This window comes from Hippoglossus stenolepis, chromosome 11, assembly GCF_022539355.2.
Source record: "Hippoglossus stenolepis isolate QCI-W04-F060 chromosome 11, HSTE1.2, whole genome shotgun sequence".
Classification (NCBI taxonomy): domain Eukaryota; kingdom Metazoa; phylum Chordata; class Actinopteri; order Pleuronectiformes; family Pleuronectidae; genus Hippoglossus; species Hippoglossus stenolepis.
Window position 1 is genome coordinate 1793683 of NC_061493.1, and position 18029 is coordinate 1811711.

The 18029-nt window shown below is 40.7% G+C and overlaps 3 protein-coding genes across 6 annotated transcripts in view; 1 reads left to right on the plus strand and 2 right to left on the minus strand.

Moving 5' to 3' along the window:
• On the minus strand, positions 1–17381 carry frrs1a (ferric-chelate reductase 1a). Of its 2 annotated transcripts, none has more exons than XM_035171593.2 (17): positions 17253–17381; positions 10165–10411; positions 9715–9857; positions 9337–9431; positions 8324–8471; positions 8091–8207; positions 7550–7621; positions 7250–7348; positions 6322–6472; positions 5650–5763; positions 5263–5378; positions 4881–4967; positions 4368–4465; positions 3485–3543; positions 3220–3363; positions 3018–3076; positions 1–459 (listed from the first exon to the last, which is right to left on the minus strand). In XM_035171593.2, the coding sequence occupies exons 2-17, from the start codon at positions 10367–10369 to the stop codon at positions 367–369; spliced, it is 1800 nt and encodes a 599-aa protein (XP_035027484.2). In that variant the 5' UTR covers positions 10370–10411; positions 17253–17381; the 3' UTR covers positions 1–366. The 2 variants fall into 2 exon arrangements, with proteins under 2 accessions (XP_035027484.2, XP_047198098.1); XM_047342142.1 differs by having other exon boundaries at positions 10165–12436.
• Positions 14890–18029, plus strand: part of agla (amylo-alpha-1, 6-glucosidase, 4-alpha-glucanotransferase a) — a 25807-nt gene continuing 22667 nt past the window's right edge. For 2 of the 3 annotated variants that reach the window (XM_035171589.2, XM_035171590.2), the window contains exons 1-2: positions 15906–15926; positions 17297–17424. In XM_035171589.2, the coding sequence (XP_035027480.1) occupies positions 15925–15926; positions 17297–17424 (130 nt within the window). In that variant the 5' untranslated portion in view covers positions 15906–15924. Of the gene's footprint in view, positions 15042–15905; positions 15927–17296; positions 17425–18029 lie in introns of those variants that run through there. The other variant, XM_035171591.2, reaches the window with a different exon arrangement.
• The window catches only part of si:ch73-14h1.2 (putative ferric-chelate reductase 1), a 30618-nt gene continuing 30189 nt past the window's right edge, over positions 17601–18029 (minus strand). Inside the window, exon 9 of the mRNA XM_047342143.1 lies at positions 17601–17660. The gene's annotated coding sequence lies outside the window, so the exon portion shown is untranslated. The remainder of the gene's footprint in view (positions 17661–18029) is intronic.

Genomic DNA, 18029 nt, shown 5'->3' on the forward strand with positions numbered 1-18029 from the left:
ACACTTGCGTTTATTAAGTTGTGTTCTGGTACAAAAAGCACTAAACATGCACAAAAAAGAAAGGAAAAGCATTAAACAGCATGTGTAGGAAACTATTTTGCTGATTCAAGTTTTTTCTCGAGGGCCTGGAAGTGCCTCTGTTAAACCTTAACAATGCCACTAAATATAGGAACAGAAGAGTCATTAAAAACTAAACTAAACTACAGAAATAAAACAAAAATCGTTTGAATATTACAAAAAGGAAACATTTATCAAAGTAGATCTAATTTAAAATAAAATGTTTGTAGTCTTGACATTATTTCTTTCTGTCATGGGGCTTTGATTAATTGTAGACCAAGCCTTGCTTAAAAGGTCCTGAAAGTTATTTCAAATTTCAGCAATAGAACACAACAAGGCCACCAGGAGACCAGAGTTTCCCAAAGCCAGGGCAGCCAAGATGAGGGACTTTTTGAAGGACCCCTGAAACAGAAAGTACAGTAAAGTTACAGAGTATAGACACAGAATGGATCTTTCCTGCAGCAGTTCAAAAACCTTTCTCAATCCGTGTCTGTGTGTGGATTTGTGTAATCAGCTCGAGTAACATCCTCATCAATGTCAAACATGACTGAAATACCTGAAGGCGTTCTGACTCTACCCATTTTTATTGAAAATACTTCTCTTTTCAATAAAGAGACCTGACCATTGTAAACTTGGGATAGAAAGTATCACAGCAATGTTAGAGGAGAAGATATCAGCGACGACATAACTGTGACGTCTGCTTTGCCAGTTAATGTAGTTCACTCTGCCAATCATTCAAATTGTATTTGTAGAGCCCTTATTTACAAATCACAATTTCCTTCATATGGCTTAACATGGTGTGACATTCTCTGTTCTTAAAAGTCAACAATAGTGAGGAAAAACTACAAAAAATTATCAAGGGAAAAATAAACGTTGACACCTTAGAGAGAGCTGCAATTGAGGGATCCCTCTCCCATGCAGGACAGACAGTAGCACACTAGATGTCACGTTTTATAGAGCAAATCAACAAAATAACAATATTCATGTATACAAAATATAGTTTAAAGGGGACATAGCATGCCCATTTTACCACTAGTTGATATGGTTCCTTGGGGTCTTAATGAAATGTCTGTAACATACTTTGGTCAAAATACCACAAGGATCATATAAAACAGCACCATTTTTACCCTGTATAAAACAGCCCTCCACAGAGTGACCTGTTTTGAGTGCCTGTTCCTTTAAATGCTAATGAGCCAGCTCCCCCTCCCCATGATTTTAAACGATATAAATGACATATTTTATATGATATAAATTATCAAATATGCATCCCATACTTTGTATTCCCCTTCTGTTGTCCTGGAGTTTTAATTTTCCCAATCACATAATTAAATGTCCCCCTCTGCCCATCCACTACAAGCACACAAGCAGACAGACAGAGAGAGAAAGAGAGGGGTGGGGGGGGCTATGAAGACCATCATTTACCCCCGAACCCCGACATTCAACAGGTACAACAACAAGCGGAGAAAGCAGAATCGCGGGCTGACCTTATATATACAGTCTATGGGGCTGACCAGCGCGGAGAAATGCTCGTCCCGTGTGAACAGCCAGGCGGCTGCGCGCTTGAGAACGGCGCTGCGCTGCGCTGCCTCGCTGCGCGTCCGTCCGGTGTAAACCCGGCGTAACGAGTGGGGGGGCTCTGTGTTTGTGCCAGTGTTACAGTAGTGCTGAACACTGCGGAAGTCTTCCACACTGCTGGCTGTGTGGCGTTGACACAAATTCCAGCTCACGCACGGGAGAGCGAGCAGTCGCGCCCGAGCAACTGCTGCAGCCTCCCAGTCCCAACGATCCAGACAAATGCCACATGTGAGTGAATCGCGGGCTGACCAGCGGAGAAATGCTCGTCCCGTGTGAACAGCCAGGCGGCTGCGCGCTTGGGAATGGCGCTGCGCTGCCTCGCAGCCTCGCTGCGTCCGGTGTAAACCCAGCGTAATGAGTGTGGGGGACGAGGGGGGAGGGTGGGGGTGGGCCAAGGCCATGTAGGGAGACTTCCAGTGCCTTGTTACGACACAATACCCAGGAAGCTCAATCGAGTCGCTCAAGCATGACGTTTCTGACTTAGAGGAACTATAACAAAACGCGCTAGTGTTTTTCCCCCAGAGTTTTTGGGTTGGTAGACATGCCAGATACCCACATTAACGTGTAGAAGCACTAACAAAGTGGAATTTGCATGCTATGTCCCCTTTAAAATCCTTTGCTTGCTGGCAGACTGGCTAGTCATCACTCTTGAGTTGACAGGCTGGTCAACGTCCGAGGTCATCCTGCCGGGACGTTTTACTTTAACCAAGCTCTCCTGTCATTTTGTGATTGGAATGTCTCCAAAGCATTTTAAAAAGAAGATATATATTCTTTTGGAAGACTTTTGTTGAAATGTAGTATTTAATAACAAAATGTTGGGTCCTATACCGAATGTAGCCTACGACACATAAAAATGAATAAACATATGTAGATAAAGACCAATGTGACATGCAACAATAAAAAACAATACGTTTTTTTTTATCATAAATACATATGACAGTGAGGATAGGTTGGCTTGGTAGTTGGAAGCATTGCTGTGAAAAACCTATGGAAGTGATCTGTAAGGACGAATGCTAAAAGAAGGTGTGAAACAGGGTCTCTGTTACAGTTATGTTGGGCAGCTGAGCAGTTGTGGAAACACAGAACACTGTTACACGAACTGCAAACGTACTCCCCGGTTCAAGTTACTGAGTTTAAACGTTCAAGGACATGAGCTGGAACATAATACTACTCTGTACTGAGAGAGGCCTGATTAGACTTGCATATAAGTCAAAATGACTCATATGTAATTAATGTCTGAATTTGATTCATATCTATCTGCTATTTCAAATCACAAATTTAAAAGAATAAAGGGTTTGATGTTGGTGCGGAGAAAAGTCATATAGAAATTGTATGAAATGAAAACACAACTATTGAGAATGTGGTGGTGTGAAGTGGGTACATACCCAGGTAGAGGGCTCTGATTGGTCGGAATAGATTTCCTGTAGGTCATCTGACCGTAGTGCTGTAGGTAAAACAAACAACAGTTGGAATCTGACGTGCTCTGCCAACTTACATCACCTCATTCCTTATCGTGACAATTCATCAATACACACGTACACCAGTAGAAAAATTCATTCATAATCAATTTTGTTTAAGTTTCCATACCTTTTTTGATGTGAAGGTGTTTGTGAATCAGAAGCATGAATCTGAATGAGGCCACCCATGTCACATAGCCAATCAAAACATGCGTCGCCCATGGCTGGGGGAGGAGCAGTGATGATTGACGTGTACCCAGGAACATGGTCGCCACTGTAGACAAATAGAGAAGACAATCTAACTTTAAACAACCAGGTAGGATGTCCTGTGAAGTAAAGTGTTTAAAATGTTTGTAGAGAGACCTCTTTGGAATTTAGTCTTCAAACTGACTCACCTGCCATGATCTCAATCAGAGATCCAAGTCCCCAGTGGGCCCAGTTAAAGAGATATCTCCTGGAGAGAGACACAAATAATAGTAATAACCAATGTAATAACCAATGTTCTTAAATGTAGATATGGATAAATCTTTAAGTCACACACTCCCTCAATCAATCCTCTAATTTGTCAGCCAGTTATTTTCACGCTGACAGATGTTTGGCCTTTGAGCACCATAAAAAGGTTAACAGCGAGATCATACTCAGCTCTCATTACAAGAATATTTTCAATTCGCTTTTTCACACCAAACACCCGGAATATCCCTTGTACGTTTGAAGGTCTTCTGCACAATTTAGGATACCAAATACCAGTATACTGTATGTTAGCAGGTGTTAGTGGCCACGTGGGATGTTAGGGACATATACATATACAATTAGCTGTCAGTCATTCCATGCTCCTATCTCACCTGGAAACATCAGTCAGCATCACAGACTCTTCTGGTTCAAATCTTATCTCTCATACTGACAACAATACATATGCTTCTACAGCTGTAAATTCTCAGATACTCCTCTCAAAGAAGTAGTCCCCCAAGGTTCTAAGCATGGTCCCGTCCGCTTCATATTTTTGACAGGGTCAAAACAAAAGGGAGGCAGGCTCAGAGGAATTCTTGTTGGTTCAGATGTGCATAGTGTTATTTACAGTGCTCACCAAGCTCAAAGTAAGTAAAAAAACATACAAAAAGATACAAAAAGAAGAAATAACATTGCACTACACTACGGTTCCCCCTTCTCCACGATACACAACCTCTGTGTCATTTTTGATCCCACTGTCATTTGAGCACCATACAATCCCAACATTGTTATTTCAGACACGTGCCTGTACAATAAATGTGTAGTGTTTACCTGTGAGAGTCAGGTCTTGGTCTGAACACAGCTGTTATTGGTTGAATCAGAGTTAATGTCACAACACAACAGCCCAGGTAGGGATGGACACCTGCATGCTGCCAGCCAGCCAGTGCACACACACACACACACACACACACACACACACACACACACACACACACACACACACACACACACACACACACACACACACACACACACACACACACACACACACACAAATATTAAAAATACTCTATTAACCAATGTATGTTCTGAAGTTATCGCTCGTTACGTCCTCCAACGAGGTTATGTTTTCATTACCATCTGTCTGATGAAAAAACGACGTCCATAACATTTTATGGAGGGATGACCCAAGGAAGAACTCAATAAATTTATGCTGACAATTAAATTAAAATTCTATGATTGTCCAGATGAGTGTGTGTGTGTGTGTGTGTGTGTGTGTGTGTGTGTGTGTGTGTGTGTGTGTGTGTGTGTGTATGTGTGTGTGTGTGTGTGTCTACACTGTACCTTGCTCCAACCTTTCCTGTAGATAAATGGTAGGGTAAAGGCTACAATGGTCAGCGTCACAGTTAGCATCATTAGGCCTCGATGAACCTAAAAACACAACACACACACACACACTATATTAAAACATCCAATATAATGAAAATCATCAGAGGGGCTATGTTTACCCTGCGTGTGTAATGTTACAATGTTACAATGTTACAATGTCACACACACCCAAGTGTGTGTGACATTGTAACATTGTAACATTGTAACATTGTGTTTGTGTGTGTGTGTGTGTGTGTGTGTGTGTGTGTGTGTGTGTGTGTGTGTGTGTGTGTGTGTGTGTGTGTGTGTGTGTGTGTGTGTGTGAGTGTGTGTGTGTGTGTGTGCATTATATATCTACCTGGAACCACACTTTCTGGCCATACAGAGTTTGATTTGGCCAATCCTGTTTATAGAAACTGGCGATGAAGGTACCAACACTCCCAGTTAGCATCCATGCTAACAGCATTAGTGCACCTACAGAAGTAGAGCAAATTCAGCAGCATGTATTCCTAATGATTACACCAAGTGTTACACTGCAGGCTACAGAACATCACAATGGCAAAGCTATTGCATCAACTACTCCTCCTACAGTTAAATATTATATACAAAGAGATGTGATTATATGACATTATATATTTTACATTCTGTACGTTTAGAATCAAACCTGGCTAAGCCTGGTTAACATGTCCTTGGGTTAATATGACAAATCTTAAAAGTCTTATTAAGTTATATTAATGTAATGTACCATGCGCTTTCATTATGGTGGGTCCTCTGGAGCCTGTTAGTACCTCAGAGGGGCCTGTGATATGTTTCCTCTGGACGGACACTAATGGTTGTTGATTATGTTTCCATATTTTACCTGGAGGAAAGAGACCAAGAGGGTGTTTGTTAAATCCCTCTGAGGAATATAGTTTTGTAACTATACAGTAGGTCAGTGAATATAGTAAATACTGTCATAAATGCATTAGTGTACAATAAGACATTCACAAGACATGCTCTATAAAGGTTTCCTGTGTTACTGTTTAACAGTCCTGTTAAGAATCAGATAGTTTGAAGTCAGATTACAACACAAGGCTGACAAACAGCAGGAGAAACAACCTTATCCATATCACACAACAGTGGGACACCAACCAGTGAAGAAGCCACTACTTCTTACTTTCTTTGCACTTTGTAACTTTGTTCATAAAAGTGCAATATTAATAAAGTTTATTTTTAGTTTTGTCCTTATTATATTGGACTTTATGGCCTCAACATTTCCTGTTAATGACATCTTGATGTCCAAGATTTAATGCTGATCAGACTGTCATGTGACATAATAAAACCGATTGATAAGAACTTCAATCAGCCTCCAAGATCCAAGATGACGGCCAGGGTCAATGGGTTCAGAACTCAGGTAACTCATGTGTATTATGCATACCATACTGAGCATGTCCGCTGGTTAGAAACAGAAAGTACTCTTGGTCCAGGTCATAGCGGCCTGCTTCCTGATTGGCCATTTTGACCGGTCTACTGAACCTGCACTGGATGGTTCCATCTGCCAGCCGCCATGATACTGAGAAAAGTCCAGCCTGCAAACGCACTCACACAGAGAAGAAGAACGATAACATTTAGCTGGCTTTGGCCTTTGGGGGAAATTGATTTGTTTGCTTTCTACTGTACTGTACAGTAAACATACTCCATATCTATCTCATGTGCTGTGCCGAGACATTCAAATTCGACCTGAAACGAGGTCATTTCCACTGTGTATTAAGCCTAAAAGTCCACCAGAAGCGGCTAAGGTAGCAGAATTAGCATTTCCGATGGTCCCTGAATGTAGATATAAGTGGAGATCTAGGTTTAAAACACGGTGTAAATGACGCTAATTCCAGTCAAATATAAATGTTGGGGCTTGAGGACACTTGGATGACACCACACGAACAGCATGGAGGCATGTTATGGTTTTTCTGTTGTTTTATTACGTCTGAAGAAGGACTCACCATTGACTTCAATTGTATTGGATTCTGCTCTAACAAAGTTTACCCCTGAGACTCCAGCAGTGTTTTGTGGACTCAAACACTTCACCCACCCCTCCATCGGCATAATGGTGGGTAGATAATGAGTGCATTTTCATTTTTAGATGAAATATCCATTTAAGATCCTTGAAAAAAGTGTCTGAGACTAAAATGTCAAAATGCAGTTGAAGAGAGAGATTTAACTTTGGGCACAGGCAAGATGTCCCCCCACTGATTCCTGTCTGTTCTTAACTAACCACATCCTGACTCCAGTTTTCAATGATATTTATTTTTCTTCTCCTTAATTCAGAGAGATTCTTCTTGTATTTATCCAGTGTGTTTGTCATGTGTCACCTGTGTCTGGTCCTCAGGATGTGTCCGTCCACTGACGAAGGCAGCACTCACTGAGACACTGTCCCCATCTTTTACACACATATACACATCATCATTGCCCTGGACACACAAACACATGCAAAAACACAACGTATACATGACATAGGTTAATAGAGGTTCAATGTGCTTGCAAACAGATCATAACAGGACGTTTGTCATATTATATTAAGAACAAAGCTGCAAATGGTTTTCAGACTACACTGGATATCACATCACACATTACGCAGTATTTAGGGTAGGTAGGTAGAGGTACTAGCTTACCATCAATGTGTCCCAAGACAGAGCAAAGGCCACGTATCCCTCCGCTGGGCCACTCAGCTCAAACATCACAGACTGCAGACAACATTGATGAAGATACATAATATGACTTTACAAATTCTTAATACATGTATATAATATTCTTGTAATTTCAAACACTCCAGTCTAGATGCTGTTATGAACAGTGCCAGGAATATAATTTACTGTTTCATAAACTGTTTAACATTGTGTTCTATTCACTGTATTCTATTAATATCTATTATAGTATTCAGTCGTACTGCATTCAGGAACTGACAGTGGGTGTGTTTGTGTTGGAACACAACACATGGAGTAACAACAAGATTCTCAGCAAAACCAGAGACACAGAGACAAAGGTCATCATTAATCTTCGTATTTATACAAATTATTCGTATATTTATTATTTAATTTTAAAAAGCAGCAGATTAACTGGAAAATATACCTTGTGAAGAAAATATTCTGCTTTATTTTGGTAAAAATACCATGTATCTTTAATTGTATTAAATGTAATTGTTAAACTTCAAACCGTTTTGTCTGGTCCCTCAGTCGTCATGGACAAGAAGAAGCAGTGAGGATCCTTTGGATCACAGCCTACAGGGTCTAGCAGGCAGGATTTCGATTGGCCGCAGCTGCCAGACGTGAACTAAACATGTAAGAGGAGAGGAGAAGTGTTTTTATTCTCAGTATTTTATCATTTTACTGCATGTTCACACAGTGAATCAGTGTCGCAATGATTAGTTCAAATGTTGTAACACTCACAGGTCCTGGCAGGAGAGAGGCTGTGGTCGTCTGCACTGGAGCAAGTGTAGTGGTTGACTGAGGTGGGCGAGGTGTGACACCATGGCGATAGATGATTGGTCCAGGCAGCTTCACCCAAAACACATTGTAGTGTTGGACTGCAGTCACACTGGAACATATACCCATAGAGACCCATTAATTAAATCAAGGATGTACACAAACACACAGCTTCTGCTAAAACAAATAAGTATTGTTTTTCCAAGTGCTGTTAAGAAAGACAGACTGTTAAGGTTTTAGTGAGAGTCAGGGAAAAATGACAAAACTGAAATCTTAGAACACTAGTAGAGGCTGAGCCCCAGTCACTAAAATGTAAGGTAAATGTGTAGCCTACATGATTACAGATGTAAGCCTTCGTATTTTGAGGTTCCACTACAGAGAAAAGGGAGAAATATTTGGAGACAATTACAACTCTAAACTGCACCAGCAAATATTTCTGTTCCTTTTCTACTTTTTATGTTAAATCTGTTATATCATCAACAAATATATATAGCTTTTTTTTCACAGCAGACAAATTGACAGGAAATAGTCAGTGTGTCGGTGTGACATAGATTTCCATTCACTCCCTCTTTAGCAATTTATCTTCAAAGTAAAAGCACAACATTTGTTTAGTGGCTGCAATGCGTTATATGGAGCTGAATTACATTACAAGCTTTTGTAGTTGTGCAGTTGTGAACTTGGGTCTGAAGATTCAGTCAGCAGGTCAGTTCAAACGTATATACAGTATAAACCTCATACGTAAATGTTACTAAAGCATATTTAGTTTTATTTTATGAAAAACATTGACTTGTGCATAAAAAGCTTGGCACACAACATTCAGCACACAAATAGTAAAAAAGTGATATTGTTGCACTGTTAGAAGAGGACTCACTAATGACAAGGAATCATTTTGAAGTAGCTCCGACACATTAACACAGGCCAAGCAAACAGCCCATTCCAAAAAGGCATAACTTTCCATTTAAGAGGATGAAACTCACAAAAACTGAACCTCACTGGGAGCATCTTTGGGAGCATTCCAGAGGACAACAACCTCTGTCTGTTTTTTTTTACTCGTATGGCTCACTGCTGAACCCTAGACTCTCACACACACACACACACACACACACACACACACACACACACACACACACACACACACACACACACACACACACACACACACACACACACACACACACACACACACACACACACAAAATGTTATACAATATTAGGTTTTTGCTATATTATTGAATGGATGGTACAATGTTAATATTGAATATTAAGATAAGGAAACATATTATTGTATTAAGTGTGTCTCCTTATGTCATCACTACTACTATGTGATGTCTTTGTGTACATGTGTGCATATGTACCTGCTGCTTATTACAGGTCAGCAGCTGTGTCCTGTGGGGATTGGTCAGGGTGAAGCTGCCGGCGGTGGGTGCTGAGCCCTGATTGGCTGCATCTCTGGCCTGAAGCAGGAAGCCCTCAAAATATGATGTTCCAGATAGATTGACTGGAAATGTATTAAAGCAGCATGTTATTAGTGTATGTCATGTCATCACTTCCAATGTACTTCTTCTACATGAATAACTTAACCAACTAAACCTACTGAATTGAGCAGAATTTTGGCAAGGTGCAGTCTTCAGTTGAGCTCTTTTGAGAGTTGTGCATTAATAAATCCTTTTGTTCAATTGTTTTGGCAAACAGAATCAGTAGAAGTCTGAATGAAACTATATCTACATTTCTCAGAGGAATGATCACGGCACTGGGTTTTCTTGATATTTGGGCTGTTGAACATTTGGATGCTAGTTGTTTGTTACCTTGGATATGCTCTCCGGGGCTGAAGGTGCTGGTGTTGGTTGTTAGGTGGTAAGGACTTTGAGTGGTCTGAGCCGGGGCACCGTGCTCGGGCTCCATGCCCCCACAGGCTGTGGTGACTTTACCATTGGCATAGCAGCCTGATGGCACCCAGTAACACACAAAGACAGAGGAGAAGAGAAGACAGTACCAGCCCACCGAAGACATTTACTACATCAAGTAGAGGGTGTGACAGGAAGCCGAGGGTGTCTACAAAGAAACAGAAATAATTCGTTACATGACAGCTTGTGTTTTGTCACAGTAAAGTAAACTGTGAGCTTCCCACTACAGTGTGTATACTTATATTAGCATTATTACCTAGTCATCAGGGTATGGTAGAAATGAATAACATGTAATCAAAATTAATTTATTAGGACCTAATAAATTAATTAGGGTTAGGGTTAGGGTTACCTAATAATTAGGTAACAAAAGTATCTATATAAGCAAATCTAATCATCCCAGATTCATTAAAAAAAATGTGTTATTAGATTAGGGTTATATTGAGAAAGATTACATGATTGTATCTTAAAAAATAGCAAACATAAGTATTTAAACTCACAATAACTAAGGATATAAAAGTGTGTCTGACATCTGGAGTTTGGTAAACAAGTATTCTACTTTGTGTTGGCTGAAAAAAGAGTCCATAGAAAGAGCCTCCAATCCTGACAACATTGCCTTCACCTCTACTTTAGAAAAAAGCAGAGAACAGTGTAGAATGGATGTGGCATGGCTTTAACTTGAGTTTATTTTTTAGTTTTGTTTTGTTTTTTTACTTTAACTCGTCTCAACCTTGTACCCCAAGACTCATATGCGAGATAAGGGTAGTGATGGCTACTTCATTGGCTGATGCAAAAATGCTGCATATAATGTTTCAAGACAAAAAAAAAAGAATAATTATGGCACAGTCCATTTTTGAGTATGAGGTGCAATATAATCCAAATTGGAGTACACTATTTTAAAATCCAGTGGACCATGTCACTAATTACTAAAATGACCATATTGTTAAATTCGGTAACTGACTATTAACTAATAATAATAACATAAGTGATCTGACCCTGTCTTATACTTGTAGTGCAGGTATTCTGTATTGGTTTAGTTTTTAGTTTTTTCCAGTCTTGGAGTTTATTGTTAAAGCAGCTGATAACAGTGGGTTGTTTGGGGATTAGCAGCTAAGACACCTCACTGACTAAGACAATAAGTGAGACAAAGCTGTTCCACGAGGATACTCAGACAAAATTGGTTTGAGGATTTTCACCTTTGTCCATACATTTGATCGAATGTATGGTCACTTATGCAACCACCACTCATTGCACACACCAACCTTCCAATGAGAACACAGAAACAACAACAGAGGCTGATTTAGACAATAAATCTAATTTTCATCTAATAACAGAACACTTCATCTTGTATCTTGGCCATTAGAAGACCTCTTAAAATAAAACCTAATGCAACATGTTTCCTTCACAAGAAAAAGTAATCACTGAAAGTGGAATGAGTACTCACCACTCTGCTGCAGTTCAACCAACAACTGCCTCAAGTGGAGCACGAGGCCATACTGCAGTGATTTTTATAGCCTGAGTGATGGACTATTGGAACTGTTACTCTGGGGCATGTCGTTTCCATTACCTTATCACATACACATTCCATTCATATCAATAAAGCCTACTGTGCATAATACAGTGCATGTAAATATGTAAATAATACAGTCTAGAAGTACATTTTCTAAGAAATAAAGTCAGCTTTATCATTGCTTTAGGTAGGGTTTTCCATTAAATAGCCCCACATAGCACAGAAAGTTGCTGATGAAAAAGTTCTGTGTTTATGGTCCCACAGAGTGATACCCTGTAACCTCACATTATCACACTGCTGGCTGGCACTTCTGGCTTTATTAGTTTATATTAGAACCATTCTATCAAATAGTAATAAATCAAATCGCTCTACAGAACAGTTTGGCCAATTACCCCATTCACACAGTGCATCTATGTGCAGCACTTTCTCTGTCAAACATTACTCACACACTGCTGGCTTGGGGTTCAGTGTCTTGACAAGGACACTTCAACACAAGGAATGGAGGAACCAGGCATTGAACCACCGGCCCTCTGGTTAGTGGACGACCGCCTGTACCCTCCTGAGCAACAGCTGCCCACAGCTGTTTAACAGCTGTTTGTTTTGTCTGATCGTGTGCTGTGCAGCATCACACAGTACAACGCTGTTCCTGAGGGCTTGGGTTCTTGGCTTTTGGAAACAGGACAAAAACAGTCATGTAACTTTAACAGATTCTTAGCAGATGTCGTTGGATAATCACATTCTGTCGTGCTGTGTGTATCATAAGAGAAATCTCAAACTGTGGTTCTGTGACTGCTGAACAATCAGACACACTGTTCAGAACTGCTTGTTTGGCCATTCAAAACAGAACTCATTTGACCCAGACGTTACACTGAATACAAGATAAGTGAGATAAGATAAGATTAACTTAAACATTATTAATTAACCTCATTAACCTTATCAATAGCATGGCAGGAAATTTGCATCATTACAGCAGCAGCAGGATATAGACGAAGGGAGGAAGACGCCACCACAGTGTCATAAACGGTCTGGAGTGCCCCCCTGCTGATTCTACACATTGTTTTATTATTGAGACAACATATTTACTAACTAATACATGTTTGCTGCAGTGTGCTGCCTTGACTTGGTCAGATGACTCTGACTATGGTGATTTTAAGAATGTCACCTTGATAAACTGCATGAATTCAATGAGCAGAGGAGAGGTGACAGCAAAATTGATTTGTATAGCCCATATTCACAAATCATAACTTGCCTCATAGGGCTGAACAAGGTGTGACATCCTCTGTCCTTAACCCTCAACAGAAGTGAGGAAAACCTACACATTTTAGCAGGGAAAAACCCCTCAGTAAGGGACCCCTCTCCCTGGAGTGACAGAAATTTATGTTGCGTGTAGCAGAGCGCATTGACAAAGAATAGTTCCACAGGAGAAGAGCTTGATAGCTGAAGGCTCTGGCTTTTCCAACTTTTGATTCTTGACAATATTTGAACACAAAAGTGTTTTTAAATGTGAGACACTGTGCATTTAGACCAAGAGAGAGGAATCACTACAGCTATGATCAATGGATTCTATAACATCTTCGAAATCTTTGTTCCACATTTGTCTTAGAAGCCAGAGAGAAACAATGTTAACTGATGTCTAATTGCAAAGGTTTGTTACTGAAGATTCTTATAAAATACGTTGACTTCACCTGTTTCTCTGCTGTTGGGCACCACAATCTGCGATTTACATCAGAATGTTTTTTTTACAGAATTTTGAGTTTTCTGCCAACACATAGGTTCACTGCTTCCAGTTCAATGCCAGTGTATCAACGTCAGAACCAGTGCCACCTTTGGTCATGTGAATTTATGCCAAGATTTCACCGGTAATGATGTATCATATCAATTTGATGGCTGCAGATTGTATATGTCAGCTTTATTACCTCCTCACAGGAAGTTATGTTTTTTATTGCCGTTCATTTGTCTGTCTGCAGGACTCAGCAAAAACTACCCAACTGGTTTTATTGAAACTTGGTGGAAGGGTGAGGGTATGGGCCAAGAACGGAGCCATTACATTTTGACAGGATTCGGACAAAGGGGAGGATCCAGGAAAAAATGAGGCATGTTTAAGGGAGTGATATCCAAGCAGACGGTTGGGCGTTGGTGGAGGTATCTGAGTGCTATATCGTTTCAAATGAAATTACCATTACCTGACAATTATAAGAGGGATGCAGGCCAGAAATAACAATAAAAAACATAATAAATCTACAATGGTAACAACAGTAAAATTTGATTTTATAACCTAAATATATTTTATTTTGTGGGAGTATGTGTAGTGTCGTTATTAATAACACGAATATCAGGGCAAGCTGATCAGAGGCAGGGTTAGGACAGGATGACAGAACTAACACATTGAATAGCTGTTCTAGATATATATACATAAATGTAATAGACAAAGAAATGATAGGTTTGTAAAATAAATGATAGGTTTGTAACTAATGTCTAATGATGTCAGCATTTGTGATCGAGTGTATCAACTGAATCTCAATATTTAATAGATCCTCTCAGGGGATGATATAATATCAGCATCCTGTCACTGGCCGGTGCTCCAGGCCTGCTGTGCTGCTCTCTGTCTGCCTGACAACTGCACTGCAGTGCCAGGTTACGTAACTGCCTGTGTGTACACAGAGCTTAGATGCAGCGCAACACAAATTATGTAATTCGATGTCCTTTGTGAGCATCATGGCAGCATTTTCCAATCAGATTATACCATTGATTTCTGTAAATATACCAGATTACACCAAGGCCTGTACCTCTGCTGTCCAGCAGAGGGCACTGTCAAGACTGTAGGGAAACCAGTTTATGAATTTATGATTGAGTCCGTTTACAACTCTCCTGTTTTGAATATGTGCTTATGAGAATTATTTATTCTACAAAAATAAGATCTATGTGACTGGGGTTGATGGTTTGAGTCCAAAGGGGAAATGTTCAGTACCTCTGTGACCACCAGAGATTTGCCTTTGAGCAGTGCAGCAGGTTGCAGGTTCAGGACAGTGAGTATCTACAGGGGCTGCTGGGCACAAGTTAACACTCAACACGGGGGTTGAAACGAACAAAAGGAGCTTCTCTCTTCCGCTGCTTCTGGTCCCGCTTTACTCGGGTCATTACGGTAGCAGGCCCCGGTCTGCTGCACGTATCCGCCCCCCTGCTCCGCCGCTGCTGATAGCACACAGACTGCACAGGTTCGTCAGTGATCTGTTCTCCTGCTGCTGTGACGGGCCTGACACACAACTGACAGGTGAACCGCACTGACATTACACTGTGTTTGCACTGTGGTGTGTTACGGTCGAGCTGCGGCTGCAGCCCGTGAGGTCTGAGGCGAAGTGACGAGCTGCGTTAGCTCCGGGACCGAAGTTTAGCCGAGTGCTGCAGCCTTCATGTTTTTCACGTTGTGTTGAATAATCCACGTTCACGTCCTGATGTGGTAAAGACTGTCGCGTGTTGAGAAACATTTCGAAACGTGTCGCTCATGTCTCTTTAACGTGGCCTGGCTCCGAGGCGAGCGCACCTAATGTACCACAGGAAACCATTGATAGTAACGTTAGACCCAGTAACAGACTGGAGACCAGCAGGAGCCGCGGTGCTTTCCTCTGTGTATTTCCAACTTGACGGCACCGCCCACCTCTGTGCGTTCAGTCGGGGGGCGCCTGTGTGAGAACCGAGTGTAATCATGTAGTTTTACGGAAATGAGATGCTAATGTTAAATTGTAAGTGTGCCGAATGATTACGTAGTCCCTAACAATTAGATGTGCTGTTGCTCAGTGTTCTGTAGAGAACCAGGCTCTGCTGGTGAGCAGGAAGACTTTAAAACGTCCCTCTATTGAATGGGAAACCGCTTTGCCGCTTCACTGCATCACCACTGCAGTCCTCCAGCGTCGCCTCCATTAGACCCCACTGTAAACTGTGTGTCAGTCGGTGTGGACACTAAGTGCCAGGCAGGGCGAGCAGCGGAGGGAAGGGTTTTATAAATAGTGTGACATTAAGGGCCGGATGCCTGACCTTGTCCTGGTGGGGCCGAAGCACTGCGCAGACTCACAGGGGCCCAGGGGCTCAGGGGCTCCCTTCTCTGGATGTGAACCCACTCCTGTTGCTGGAGAACTGAACCCAAAGCCCCCTCTGAGATGTGAGTACAGGGGACTGTGCTGATACTGCTGTGCTCTCAACGCACCGCAAGTTCCCTCCAGACTCTAGGGGTCCACTGAGTTGTACATATATATATGCACATGCAGTTTAATTGTACTTTCATGTGAGTTTAGCTGGAAATAAAGGCCACTGGTGCAGGGCCCGTTCTAAGCCTGCCTGTTTGGAACGGTCTGTTTGCTTGGCCTGTGGTAACACTCTATAGAGTCTGATTCTAGTCATTTAAGTGTCAGTGACTTGTGTATATAATGTCCTGTCTTGTAAATCATTTTGTGTAACTTATTTATCTTAATCTGAAAAGTCAGCTGTGGACCTTTAAAATCTGATTGTTGGCTTCTCTCTTAAAATCAATTTCCTCGTGTTGTATATTGCGCAATGTAAGGTAAGAACTAGTACACACATGTTTGTCACTTTAAAGTTAAAATACTGGCACTACGCTGTAAAAGTACTGCATTCAGAAGTTTTAGAAGTATAAACAGCATTTTCAAATAGCAAATACACAGTCTCATTATGCTAAATGGTTACTGTCAGTGTTGTATCATTCCTTTATCATTAACACTAAGGGGCGGTACTTTGTCAGCAACCTTTTCATTTTGGAATTAGTCAATACCAAAAGGTGTTTGGACCAACTTCCTCATGCTGTGTCATAACAGTTTGCACAACGCACATCTGTTTAAACTGCTAAAACTGCCTAAACAACTCTGGTCAATATTTAACCCCTTTTATAAATTAAACAACTACAGAGAAAACGATACAAGCACTACAATTAAATATACAGAAGAACAAATAAATCACACACACAAGACACAAACATCAACAAATAGCAAACATTTCACATATTGTCAAGCATAACAATAACAAAATCAAAAACTTAATTGGCATATAAATATAAAAACATTAGAATTATTAGAAAATAGAGACTATTGTATTATAATTCTTTTTCAGTGATTAAAACTATTATCAAAATATATAAGCATTTGAGAAACTTGACATTAAAGGACATCTTTCTGACTAAATAATGAAATGAATCCCCCAGCTCAACTGAAATGTTTGTCTGGAAGCTCAGCTCCTGCATCTGACCCAGTGATGTCCACAGTCTTTATGAGAATCTATGTAGCCATGTGGTGATGTGCAAAAACTGCCAGGAAGATTTCAGCCTTGACTTATTTATTTGTTACGTACAGACCGAATAATGTCAACATACTGCCAATGCATCACAGTGTGGCAGTGAAGTCACAGAACGCAGACCCTCACCACAGAGAGATATAATAGTCTAGAAGCTAAAAAATAGTTGATGATTTTAAAATACCTGTAGTAGATACATCTTTTTAAAGCCTTCTTTTCTCTGCACAGGAGGCCAGGGATCAGTGAACTTCGAGGAGATCTCCACAAGATGTTACCTCAGCACCTGAAGCAGATCAGAGTACTAATGCTCAACGACAAGGAAAATTCGGAGAGGGCTCTGTTCAGACTTGAACAAGGTGAGGCTCCTTTTTAAACAACAGTCTTCCACGTAACTAAATGACTAAATCTTCGGTCCTATTCAAAAACAAGAGACGTCTGGTGAAATGGCGAAATGATTTACTACCAACTATTAGATGTTTTACCTCTGACTAAATTTTACACCAGCTTGATGAGGATGAGGATCACACTCTGACTCTGTGTGTGTGTGTGTGTGTGTGTGTGTGTGTGTGTGTGTGTGTGTGTGTGTGTGTGTCTGGTGGGGTGTGAGTTTTCCTTGTTTTTGTTTTTTTAAAGCAGCAGAACTGTGTCTTGGTAAGAGTATTTAAAATAAGAAGAAGAAAATGAAATTTAATTCAATTCAATTTTATCTATACAGCACCAAATGTAACATACTGTCCTAACTTTTTCTGATTGGGGGTTGTATTAAACAGACCACATACAACACCTCTCATAAGAAGGCTGATGGATAAGTTTGGGGCCTATAAGATAGAAGGAGATAAATTCCACAGCTCTCTTTTTTACATGCATGTGCAGTTCAGTTCTTTGAGTGATTGTGCTGAAAGTTTGAAATTAATAAAAACATTGCAAGTCAGCAGTCTGTGAGAAAAAGGACAACATCTGC